The sequence below is a fragment of the Geotrypetes seraphini genome, chromosome 2 (genome assembly GCF_902459505.1).
Source record: "Geotrypetes seraphini chromosome 2, aGeoSer1.1, whole genome shotgun sequence".
Taxonomy (NCBI): domain Eukaryota; kingdom Metazoa; phylum Chordata; class Amphibia; order Gymnophiona; family Dermophiidae; genus Geotrypetes; species Geotrypetes seraphini.
In genome coordinates, this window is record NC_047085.1 from 401,290,442 (window position 1) to 401,303,176 (window position 12,735).

The window sequence follows — 12,735 nt, forward strand, 5'->3', positions numbered from 1 at the left end:
ATATATCTCCATACAAACTTATACCTATACAAAAGGAAAGGGAGGATGAACTACAATCATTGAAGAAAAGGAAGAGACATCAATGGGTAACACATCGGGGGCACATATTTACCCCTAAGTTCAACATACTTGGCACATCATGTTGGAAGTTTCTGTAACCCTTCCCAAAATACTCTGATTTCTGGTCACTGAAATACTGCTCTGCTGCTGCAATCACCTCCAAATCACTCAAAAATTGTCACCTACACTGTAGACGCCTCCCAGCGCCTACTTTTTTACACGAGATTTTAATTGGTTTTAAACTACGTGGTCAATTACCGTGCCAATTAAAGCCAATTAAAACAATTAAGTTTGGCAGTGTTAGGGCGCCGTTTATAGAATATGGCCCCTTGTGTTAGATTCTCTAACAAGTCTTAGGGTGTTAATGCAACTTAATGCACATTACTGTATATACTCAAATATAAACCAAGATTTTGGGGCCCTACATCTCTCAGATAGATTCGTGTACACAAGATTCTGCACATTTCATCAAACTTTTGGATAATATGGAAGAAGTCTTTACAGACGTCATTTTGGTTACTTTAGACATCGATGCATTATATAAAAAATTTACCACAGATTAACACCCTTACCGTTATTGAAAACATCTTAGATGGATGGACCTTTGATCACAGAATCCCAAATCGTCTAATATTAGCTATGGCTACGATTGCTCTTACTGAAAAGTATTTTGAATTTCAAGGACAACTTTATCAACAAATCACCGGTACAGCCGTGGGAGCAGTCATGGCTTCTGACCGTGCAAATCTGTATGTTGCTAATTTTGAAAAAAAATCTAGTAACAGAATCACCCTTTTGCTGAGAATATAATTTTCTACAAAAGATATAGTCATCATTTGGAGAGGTGATGAGAGCAAGTTAGCTTTCTTCTATGACTGGTTAAACACAAGAGATCCCAATCTCAAGTTTAAAATGAATTCAGACAATACCAATATTAATTTTTTTAGATCTCATGATACAAAAAGAGAACAACCGTTTGATTACTACATTATACAGAAAACCAACAGACAAGACTGCGTATTTACATTACACCAGCAACTGCAATCTATCCTCGAAAAACAACTTCCCTTACACACAATTCTTGAGACTTAAACGCATCTGTACGAAAGAACAAGATTTTTAAAATAATGCAAAAAACCCTGCTACAAGATTTCAAAGCAGGGTTTATCCTTCCTCTCAGATACACATTGGATATAGTAAAGCATGCATTAAAGAAAGATCTCAACTGCTTCAACCCTTTATTACAGTGGTTCTTAACCTGGGTTCGACCGAACCCCAGGGGTTCGGTGAGTCAGTCTCGCGGGTTCGGCGGAGGTCAAAACACACCTCCAACTCATATAGCGCTTTGGTCACGTTCAATCATCTATCAGTTATTCAGTGGTTTTGATCAAGACTGATCGTGTACTCGGTTTCTTGATCTATCAATCTGTAACTAACACCTTATATACATCAATCAATTCCTGATCAAAATTTGTGATTTAACTGATAGATGATTGAACGTGACCGAAGCGCTTATGATTCGTGATGATAAGCCCCGCTTGTCCATAATTGGCTGCAGGTGATCATGCAACATCGCTTGGCCTATCTGTGCTGCAGGGGATTTGATGCGCACAGTAGTCGAATTGTAACTGTTGTGATGGTATGTCGTGTGATACCTATCTTAATATTTGAATCCCTTACTAACTATGTCGAGCAAAATACGAAAGTGGTCGGATGAATATGTACAATATGGATTCACATGTATAACGGAACGTGATGGGAGTCAGCGTCCTAATTGCATGATTTGCAATGCCAAGTTGAGTAATTCTAGTCTAGCTCCGGCAAAACTAAGGGAATAAAGAAGGGTTCGGTGAACACGCATATGAAACTGGTGGGGTTCAGTACCTCCAACAAGGTTAAGAACCACTGCTTTATTACATCTACTCCTGATGTGGTCTGCACGGTTCATAGACAGTGAAGCGCAAGATGTCAGCGCGCTGATAATCCAGCGCCGACAATTCGGCGCAAGACAGAAACGCGCGGGGGAAAAAGTAATTTTTAAAGAGCTCCTACGGAGGGTTTGGGGTGGCAACCCCCCAACTTTATTGGTTAGTGTTCGCGCTGCTGTTGGAGGGGGAGGGTTCGGGGGTTGGAATCCTCCATTATAGCGAAAACGGAACTTTTTCTGATTTTTTTTGAGAAAAGTTCCCTTTTCTCTATAATGTGGGGGGTTTCACCCCGCAACGGCAGCACAAACACTAACCAATAAAGGGGGGGTTGTCACCCCAAACCCCCAGTCAGAGCTCTTTAAAAATTATTTTTTCCCCCGCGCGCTTCTGTCTTGCGCCGAATTGTTGGGGCGCTGGCGTCTGGCATGTGATTATCCCGTCACCGGTCTGCACATTACACTACACTCATCAATCCAAGGATATAAATAAGATTATCAGAAAACATTGGCAGATATTAGAAAGATATGAATGTTTCAAAAATAAGAAATTGGTAGTGGCTTACTCAAGAGACAAGAATTTGAAGGAAAGAATATCATCATCCAGGCTTCCAGATTTATACACAAGTACAAGTTTAGGGGTCACCGATCTAATTTTTCCAGCAGTACAATATCATCTCTATGGTACACAACATACAGATCAGGCATATTTGTTGCTTGTCCTTTACCACCATTTTATGGGACCCCTGAAGATGTGTTGTTCGAAACGTGTTGGGTCCCATATTTTGTATAAAGTGGTCTATTTGTACGCAACAATCTGTTTGTTTATTTAAAATAAACTTTGCCTGTATCTTGTACATCTGTTTGCAGTACTTTTCGTTGTCTTTGATTCACCACTTCTCTACTGCAGATCTGTTGTAATTTTTTTTTTTTTAGTCCAAGTTTAGGAGTCATCATTGGACATAGAAAATGTGGTAAATGTTCAGTATTCCCGTTAAGCATTGAAACTGAGAAATTCATACATCCAAGTACCCAAAGAAAATATGTTCTATCCCATCATTCAGATTGCAACACCAGTTGTGTGATTTACATTATACAGTGCCTTTGCGAGTTAATTTATGTGGGAAAAACTAAGGGCTCCTTTTACTAAGCTGCGGTAGTGATTTTAGCGCGTGCTTAGCGCACGCTGCATTGCCGCGAGTGCTAGAGGCTAACGCCACCATTAGCACGGGGGGGGGGGCAGCACGCGCTAATCTGCAGCGCGTGCTAAAAACGCTACTACAGCTTAGTAAAAGGAGTCCTAAGAGAATGGTCAAAAATCGTATCATAGACCACAAGAGTAACATCAAATACAAATTGAATCAGCACCACTTGTTTTGCATTGGAGAGCCAAAAACCATGGGATTGCCGATTTGAGATTTCTGGTATATAAAATCATCAACACTCTCAATGAAAATTAGTAACCCTACTCAAACTCATATACTGGGCCAACAGTGAAACTAAGGAGTAAAACCTGCTCAATAGTAGAGACGAAGACCTAATTTCTCAAGTGCCCAAGGTCAGCAGCCAGAACAGATCATGGTTGTTGAACCAGTAACTGGGCTATCATCGAATATTGTCTTATTTTCTCTATGAGCCTTTTTTTGTTTTGTTTGTATAAAATAAAATATATATAAAATCATCAGACAGAATCTGAGAGGTGGTGATATTGATAAAACTCTATTACAGGTGGAACAAAAGGTTATCCATGATCTTTATGCCCTTCAACTCTGTCCTGAATATCGAAATAGACTACAGTGTTTTCCTTTGATATCCTTTTGAAATTTATTATGGACATTCCCTCATTTATTTGTGTTATATTTCATACAATATCACATTGTTGACTCTTTTCTAGAAAGTTCTGCTCCAATTATTTCTGTTTTATTTTGAAATACATAGCTGTTTTTTTTCACTGTTTATACCACTTGGTATATTTGTGTAAGGGTGACATAAGAACTACAACTTTCTTTGGCGTTTTTCTCTATTAGCCTCCTGTCAAATTGTTGTTTTAAACTATTTGTTTGCAAATTGATATACACGGTTATTATCTGTTAGACATTTTCATTTATTGAATTATAAGATTTTCCCTATATTAATTTTAGGCGTTTATTATATTTATATGCAAAGCCTCCATACATTCATAAGTCGCATTTGCTAGCAGGCATATTCTTAGTAGCACTCATGCTCTTTCTGTTTTTTCTACTCAGTTCAATTGATTTTTAATTCCTTACGGCTGGCATATGTCTTCGTTTTTATCTGCCACATAATTGCTGGACTTACTCTGTGACGCCCTTTTCATTTTTCCTTTGCCCCAATGCACGGAGTTCCGAGCACTTCTAATATTTCATTATCTTTTCAGGCAGGGCACACTCCGAGTTGTTCCTATATCATCTCGCCAGCAAGCTAATGACTGCCTATGTCACCAGCTGCACGTTTACTTTCATTTGTGTATAAGGCCCCTTCTTCTTTAGTCTCCCCAGCTCACACACGGCCCTTCTACCAGACACCAACATGGTACACTCATCTCTGTTTAATTATTTTTCTAGTGGTAATGTATTCAGTTATTGTTCTCGCGATGTACCTGTCTTATAGGTTTCATATGTTGAATCACGTATGCAGATAGTAAGTATCCATATGGCATACTTCAGAGAGCTTTTTGTTGAATGCCAGTTTACAAATTATTACTGTAGCTCTCCTTCTTACAGTCTCACACGGCATTTTTTATTTTTTTTTCTTTTGCTTATCTATCAGGTACACTTTATTTTTAGTGCTTCACTGCTTACCATACTCGCACACATTTCCTCCATATTAGTCTGCACCTTTTCTTCCGCACTCATACTGTTTCCACTGGGTCTATCAGTCTCATGGATCTCCTATGTTATGCTCCACCTGCTTTCCGCTTTTGTGTTATTGTCTATGGCCTAGTCTAAGATTGTTCACACTGATTCGGAAGGTCTTTTTATTTAACACTAACCCCCTCTTTTACTAAGGTGCGCTATGCTTTTTAGCGCACGGTAAATATTAGAGCGCGCTAAACACTAACACATACATGTTATCCTATGGATACATTAGCAGTTAGCGCACACATTGATTTAGTGCATGCTAAATGCGTGTTAAAACGCATACCACACCTTAGTAAAAGAGGTTCAAATCTAGTTTTATCTCCCTATTTAATTTGTCCCTTCGGCTTGGTTTATCTATTATTTTATTTCAACTATTATCTCACAAGTTCATAATGGACTGCCTTGTTTTATCTGTTTTAATATGTATTATAAATTTTAATCATTGAGTTTTATATTTTTGGTTCACATGTTTGCTTTTATATTTATGATGTTTTATTGCTTCTATTTTATTGTATATTTTCTGTTCTATTGGCCCTATATTAATGTATTTATTTCAGTATGTAAATTATTGATGGCTTCATTTTGCCTACTTTGTTTATTTAAGTGGCCCCTGAAGAAAGCATTTTCTATATGCCGAAACTGGGTTCCTAGTCAGGACGTTGTTCCAACTGGACGCCACTCAAAAGGACCATAGGGCTAACTATTCTTCAGTTTAGGATTGTTGGGATATCCATAGAGATTTTCCCCCTCTTCTATGAAACTGTGATAGCAGTTTCTAGCACAGCGTCCCACACTGAATGGCCCGCGCTAGAAACTGCTATCGCAGTTTCGTAGAGGAAGAGGTTTATTTGTGATTATTCAGATTTCAATAAATCACCAGGTGTTTTTGACATCTCACTTGCCTTTTCTGTTCTGCTCTTGCATATCTTAAGGCAAGAATCCTTCTGTTTTTTCTTGGTACTGTTTGCCTAGAGGCACACACCATTTACACATGTTACAGGTGCCATTCATTGAGAGTCTGGCACTTATGTGCACTAGACACACCTAAGTGCCTTGGAGGTTCATTTTCAAAGCACTTAGACACACAAAATGCCATGATAGCGTCTGCGAGTGGTATATATGTGTGGGCAGAGCATAGGTAGTCTTGTCTCCCAGTTATGCTGTACTCATAGTTTATAATTGCTTGCAACTTGGTGTTTCCAGGTGTACCAACTTATGCTTGCCATTGACATGGCATAACACAGGGTGTGCCTAAACATGGGTACAAATTATGCTAATATTTTCTAATGGGATCTTGGCATCAAGATGCCATTATGGAATTGGTGCTAAATGGGAAGTACTGCAGCACCTAGATTGGGACACCAACTTATAGAGTTGTTCTAATACTTTCCACTTGAACTGAAAGAGGTAGGCAATAATTAAGATTCATTTTTATGTAGGAAACTGCATGCTTGTTCACTTAACATGTCTTCATTACTGGCCTCTTACTTTTGCATGGAATGGTGTGGGCAACCAGGGGTATGGCACAACCAGCTTTTTGCACCACATGGCACAGGCAACCAAGGAACTTGGGGCAGCAGGAACAGAGGTTGATTGATTTGTTCGCCCCTCTCCCCTGAAGTCTTAAAGGTGTTCTATTGCCTTTGATTTTATCTCATTCAGCAGCCATTACAAGGGAAATTTATAGAATACTAGTGTTTAAGCCCGTTACATTAACAGGTGCTAGTAAAGCCTCCTTCCCTCACATGTCCCCAAATTTTCAGCCCCAGCTCCAAACCCAGAGCACTGAAAGGCCCGCGGCTTCCCCCCTCCTCACAGCGAGGTGAGAAGCAAAGGGGGCCGCACACCGTACCTGCGTTCAGCGGGCTGACGAAGGCTTCCAGCCACGCGGCGCTTTCTTGCGTTCAGCGACCCGCCTTCGGAACTGCACCGAGAGCCATGGCCAGCTTGTGCCCGGGCTCTAAGGCACAGCGTCAACCCCCCCTCCCCCCGGGAAGATTAGAGATGCTCCTCTGGCAACGCCTGGCAGGAAGGACTGAGAGCCGCTTCCCCCGCCACCGAATACAGCCACGGACAATCGGGGCAGCCAGGACGCATGCAGGGAGAGAGCTTGCCTGCGCTTCTCCAGCGGTTGGTGAGTGAGGGCAGGAGGAGGGGAGTGGCCAGAGTGTTCCCTGCCACCGCGTTCTAAAATAGAATCCGACCACGGATCAGAAAACACGGCGGCAGGGAACACGAAACCCTAAGTGTGCATGCACGCTTAGGGTTTTATTATATAGGATTTACCAGTACTGCCAGCCCAGTGCCAAGCATCAACCATCCAACTGCTTGCATGCTTAATCACCCTACGAAAATCTTTATTTTTTTCTTTGGCACCATGACTTTGGGGCCCATTTACTAGGATGTAGTTATTTTTATGTAGGGTTACCAGATGTCCAGGAAAACTCAGACATGTCCTGTTTTTAGAGGACTGTCCGGGTGCCCGAAGGGATTTTGAAAACCCAGCAGTTTGTACGGGTTTTGGAAGGCCCTGAGCTTGGGTCCGTGTCTGGAGGGCCTCTGCGTGATGTCATCGTGTTGATGTCCGCGCATGTGCGGCGGTCCTCCAGACGTAGCCCTGAATTCGGGGAAAGAGACATGAGTTTTGTGTGGGGGCAGGGCTGAGGGCAGAGCGGGGTGGGGATGGGGGCTGAGGAAATCTGGTAACCCTATGCTTATGCACTCACAGTACCTAAACTGCAAAAGATAAGGTGCAGAAAGTGCAAAGCCTGAGAGGTAAATGCTAACAAATGGCCTAATACTCAGGGACACCATCTTAAATGGGCCAGAGCTCTGTATATAGTGGTTCCCTTTTCCTGATCCCTCCAAATAGACCCCTACCTAGTGTATGCTTCAGTAGCATCTTTCCAAATAAACCAAGGCCCACTACTTTCCTAAAGATCCCCTTCCAAGGTCTCTCACCCTATGTAGGGCCCTCCCCCCCTCCCCCAGCCTGAAGCAATTCCAGTGGAGCAGGGCAGAAGCAATCCTCAGTTGCTCCTACATTTTCCTTCTCTAGATTCAAAATGGCACCCCCCTCCCCCCCAGTCCCTAGTGGTAATCTCATGGTACTACCACTAGGGGTCAAGCTGCATATGGGGGGTGGGGGGAGGAGTGGTAAAAGATACAGCTCTGGACCCTCTAAGATGGCACCCAAAAACATCAGGCCACATGTTAGCAGCCCAATACTCCCATGCTTTATATGCATTTGTATGCTTTGCAATTCATGGAATTTATTATTATGCCCCCCATTGTAACTTAATGTATTGAGGTAATATAACACACAATATTGCCATTTGACGTGCTTTAAGAGGCAAAACATCATCTGTTATTCCCTTAATGCATGTTAGTATCTACCCCCTAAGTTTCTTCTGACCATATTATGTATTTGTTTGTTTGTTGCATTGTTGTACATGCTCACATTGCCAATGCTCCTCACAATTAGCAGTGCTAACTGTTCCAGGTCGCCATAAGGCAAGATTGGTGTGTAATAGGAAACCAGCATTTAGAATTTGGGGATCCAATCTATGGAATAAGAGACTTTCCCCTCTTTTACAAAGTCACGCTAGCAGCTGCCACGCGACAAAAGCCCCGAAGTCCTGTAAATTCTTATGGGCTTCAGGGTAGTTTCCACAGCGACAGCCACTATCTCGGTTTTGTAAAGGGGGGTGGGGAGGACTTATGAGATATGATGTTGTTGTTTTAAATTTCAGAAACTTCTAAAATCCAGGTGGTTTGACAGCCTTCAGAGAACATAATGTTACTTGCAGGAACCTTTATTTGAAATAGAATATGAAACTTTTCATACACATACATATATTATTATATTTACCTTTTTTTACTATTTATTTGTATATTTTATTTTATATTACGTATTCTATTCCTTTTTGAATTTTTGAGAGCTGCCTCATACCGTTTAGGGAAGCAGGATATCAAACGTGCTAAATTAATAGAAATAAATAAATATGACTTGAGATGATGTGACTGACTTAACCACATAATCAGGAACTGACGTTCACATGATCAGCACATGTGTGAAACTATAATTCCAACTAAAGCTCCTTTCTTTCATGCTTACTCCAATATTCTATTTATTTTACCTTGCCCTTTAAGTGGAGGTGGAATGGGCCTTTACAATTGCATGAGGGATTTCCCAACAGCTGAGAGAGAAAAAAAGGTTAAACATACGTGTACCAGAGCTTGGGGTGGCGATTCATGGAATGGTTCTTTCCATTGGCAGGAGACTCTTTTGTTGCGGATTTACTCAGAAGGAACTCTTGAAGTTTCTGTTTTACCTCTGTGCTGGCCACAGCTCCTGCAATAGACATTGGATGACAATATTTCTCTCTTCTCAGATCATTCTAGAAATTCAGTGCAAGAAGGCAAATGTTGAATGTATTTGAGAAATATCAGGTCATTTTGTTATATTTCAGAAATAAAACTTACAATAAATATAATCTGCTTTGAAACCCAATGCTGTTCTGAGTCTTGTCTTTCCCTATCAGAGCCCCTGACTTAGTAGGCCCCAGACACTGCCAAACATCCAGACAAAAAAAGAAAAAGCAGTCTTTCCCAGAAATTATATATACGAATTCCTACACTCTGATTTATGCAGCTCTCATTTATCCTCAGAGTATACCAGCATTTGAAATGTTTGTCAAAATGACAGTTTCTACAGCATAAAAGACTTGATTCTATAAAGTCCGTCTAAAGTTAGGATAGGCTTAATCAGTGCTGATACTGGCACTTAACACCTCACAATCAGCCTTAATTAGATTTAATTAAAAGTTAGGGTCAAAAAACTCGATTATATAAAAAGTAGGCACCTAGCCCAAAATGCCTACACTACAAGTAGATGAGGTGGGGGGGGGGGGGCGGGGCAAATCATGGTCATGATTTTGAGTTAGGCGCCTCTTTGTGAATCAGGTGCATTGGGCTCTGATATCAGCGCCTAATTTTAGGTATAGAAAATGCTTGCATAAATTGGGGATGCATGTTACGATGATGAGCACCATCTAAGCGTGAATCTATAATGGCCACCTAAGTTTAATAGATTCAGTGCTGATATTGGCACCTAACTGTAGGCAGAATTACAGAATTCAGGGACAAAATGCTTTTACAATTTGTGCTACTGGTTAAGTGGTTAATACTGTAATTTTCTTTATAAATTAATTTAGAAAGAAACCCCAAACTTGGAAACTATACAGCCAAATTTTTATACTCAGGCCACTATACAGCTGAAGATTTCTGGGTAAATCTGTAAGCATTGCATTGTGGGCAAGTGGAAATAGGGGTGACATTTAATGTGGTACTCATGACTACCTGTAGACCAGGGGTATCAAAGTCCCTCCTTGAGGGCCGCAATCTAGTCGGGTTTTCAGGATTTACCCAATGAATATGCATGAGATCTATTAGCATACAATGAAAACAGTGCATGCAAATAGATCTCATGCATATTCATTGGGGAAATCCTGAAAACCCGACTGGATTGTGTCCCTCGAGGAGGGATTTTGACATCCCTGCTGTAGACTGTCCACATCAATCTGCAGTTTTCTAGCAAGCTATAGTATGAATAGATTTAGAGCTCCCCTTTTGTACTTGACATTATACTATGTATAAAAAAACAGAATGTTTTCCCCTCAATCTTCTATTTTCTCATAAGCATACATTCTCAGACTAATGACACCTTGAGTACTTTCTATGGCTACATGTGCTTAAAATCCATTCAATTCACATAAAGGTTTTTCTTCTCTGTTTATTTTAAATTTGGTATGGCCACTAAATTCTACTTAAGACTAATCTTTTAAAAGAGAATTATTTGTATTTGTCTCCCTCTAGTGGATATTACACTCAAGGAATATTGTTACTTTAGTTTCTCCATTCAACAATATGAACTAGACTATTCAGCTTTAAAGCTTATCAGGCAGCCTCATTTACAGTGGAATAAATAAGTGAAACAGTGGAGGTTGGACATTAAAATATTGTTTACAGCACTAAACTAAGAGTGAGGGGTTCAATACTCCATTTCATTACTGATTCTCTCTATGGGCTTGAGAAAGTCATTCCTGCTGCCATAGTCTACCCAATTGCAATTTGGTAATAATAATACCGTATTTTCACGCAAATAACACGCACCCGTATAAAACGCGCACACGTGTATAGCGCGCAGAAATCACGATGATAAGCACAAAAACTTTGGTTTAACGCGCTCACGATTATACCGCGCATGCTGCCCGACTCTCCGTTCACCCCCCCTGACTTCCGTGCACTGCCCCGCCTCTCCGTGCGCTGTCCCGACTCTCCGTTCACCCCCCCCTGACTTCCGTGCACTGCCCTGACTTTCCGTGCACTGTCCCGACTCTCCGTTCACCCCTCCTGACTTCCGTGCACTGCCCTGACTTTCCGTGCGCTGTCCCGACTCTCCGTTCACCCCCCCTGACTTCCGTGCACTGTCCCCCCTTGAAGGTCTGTCCCCATCCTGAAAGCCTGATGCCCCCCCCCCCGTCCGATACATCCCTCCCCCCGAAGGACCGCCGACTCCCCAACAATATCGGGCCAGGAGGGAGCCCAAATCCTCCTGGCCACGGCGACCCCCTAACCCCACCCCGCACTACATTACGGGCAGGAGGGATCCCAGGCCCTCCTGCCCTCGACGCAAACCCCCCCCCCCCCAACGACCGCCCCCCCCCAAGAACCTCCGACCGCCCCCCAGCCGACCCGCGATCCCCCTGACGACCCCCACGACCCCCCCACCCCTCTTCCCCTTACCTTTGGTAGTTGGGCCAGAAGGGAGCCCAAACCCTCCTGGCCACGGCGACCCCCTAACCCCACCCCGCACTACATTACGGGCAGGAGGGATCCCAGGCCCTCCTGCCCTCGACGCAAACCCCCCTCCCCCCCAACGACCGCCCCCCCCCCAAGAACCTCCGACCGCCCCCCCAGCCGACCCGTGACCCCCCTGGCGACCCCCACGACCCCCCCACCCCCCTTCCCCGTACCTTTGGTAGTTGGCCGGACAGACGGGAGCCAAACCCGCCTGTCCGGCAGGCAGCCAACGAAGGAATGAGACCGGATTGGCCCATCCATCCTAAAGCTCCGCCTACTGGTGGGGCCTAAGGCGCGTGGGCCAATCAGAATAGGCCCTGGAGCCTTAGGTCCCACCTGGGGGCGCGGCCTGAGGCACATGGTCGGGTTGGGCCCATGTGCCTCAGGCCGCGCCCCCAGGTGGGACCTAAGGCTCCAGGGCCTATTCTGATTGGCCCACGCGCCTTAGGTCCCACCAGTAGGCGGAGCTTTAGGATGGATGGGCCAATCCGGCCTCATTCCTTCGTTGGCTGCCTGCCGGACAGGCGGGTTTGGCTCCCGTCTGTCCGGCCAACTACCAAAGGTACGGGGAAGGGGGGTGGGGGGGTCGTGGGGTCGCCAGGGGGATCGCGGGTCGGCTGGGGGGCGGTCGGAGGTTCTTGGGGGGGGTGGTCGTTGGGGGGGAAGGGGGTTTGCGTCGAGGGCAGGAGGGCCTGGGATCCCTCCTGCCCGTAATGTAGTGCGGGGTGGGGTTAGGGGGTCGCCGTGGCCAGGAGGGTTTGGGCTCCCTTCTGGCCCAACTACCAAAGGTACGGGGAAGGGGGGTGGGGGGTCGTGGGGGTCGCCAGGGGGGTCGCGGGTCGGCTGGGGGGGGCGGTCGGAGGTTCTTGGGGGGGGCGATCGTTGGAGGGAGGGGGGTTTGCGTCGAGGGCAGGAGGGCCTGGGATCCCTCCTGCCCGTAATGTAGTGCGGGGTGGGGTTAGGGGGTCGCCGTGGCCAGGAGGGTTTGGGCTCCCTTCTGGCCCG

The 12,735-nt window shown here is 44.2% G+C and overlaps 1 protein-coding gene across 13 annotated transcripts in view; it reads right to left on the minus strand.

Moving 5' to 3' along the window:
* Positions 1 to 12,735, minus strand: part of HDAC9 (histone deacetylase 9) — a 1,077,926-nt gene that overhangs the window by 353,918 nt on the left and 711,273 nt on the right. For 10 of the 13 annotated variants that reach the window (XR_004538111.1, XM_033930933.1, XM_033930931.1 and 7 more), the window contains one exon: positions 9,094 to 9,220. Coding sequence is in view for 12 of the 13 variants with exons in the window: in XM_033930933.1 (XP_033786824.1) it covers positions 9,094 to 9,220 (127 nt within the window). In the remaining variant the exon portion in view is untranslated. The remainder of the gene's footprint in view (positions 1 to 9,093; positions 9,221 to 12,735) is intronic. The other 3 variants (XM_033930934.1, XM_033930932.1, XM_033930943.1) reach the window with 1 other exon arrangement.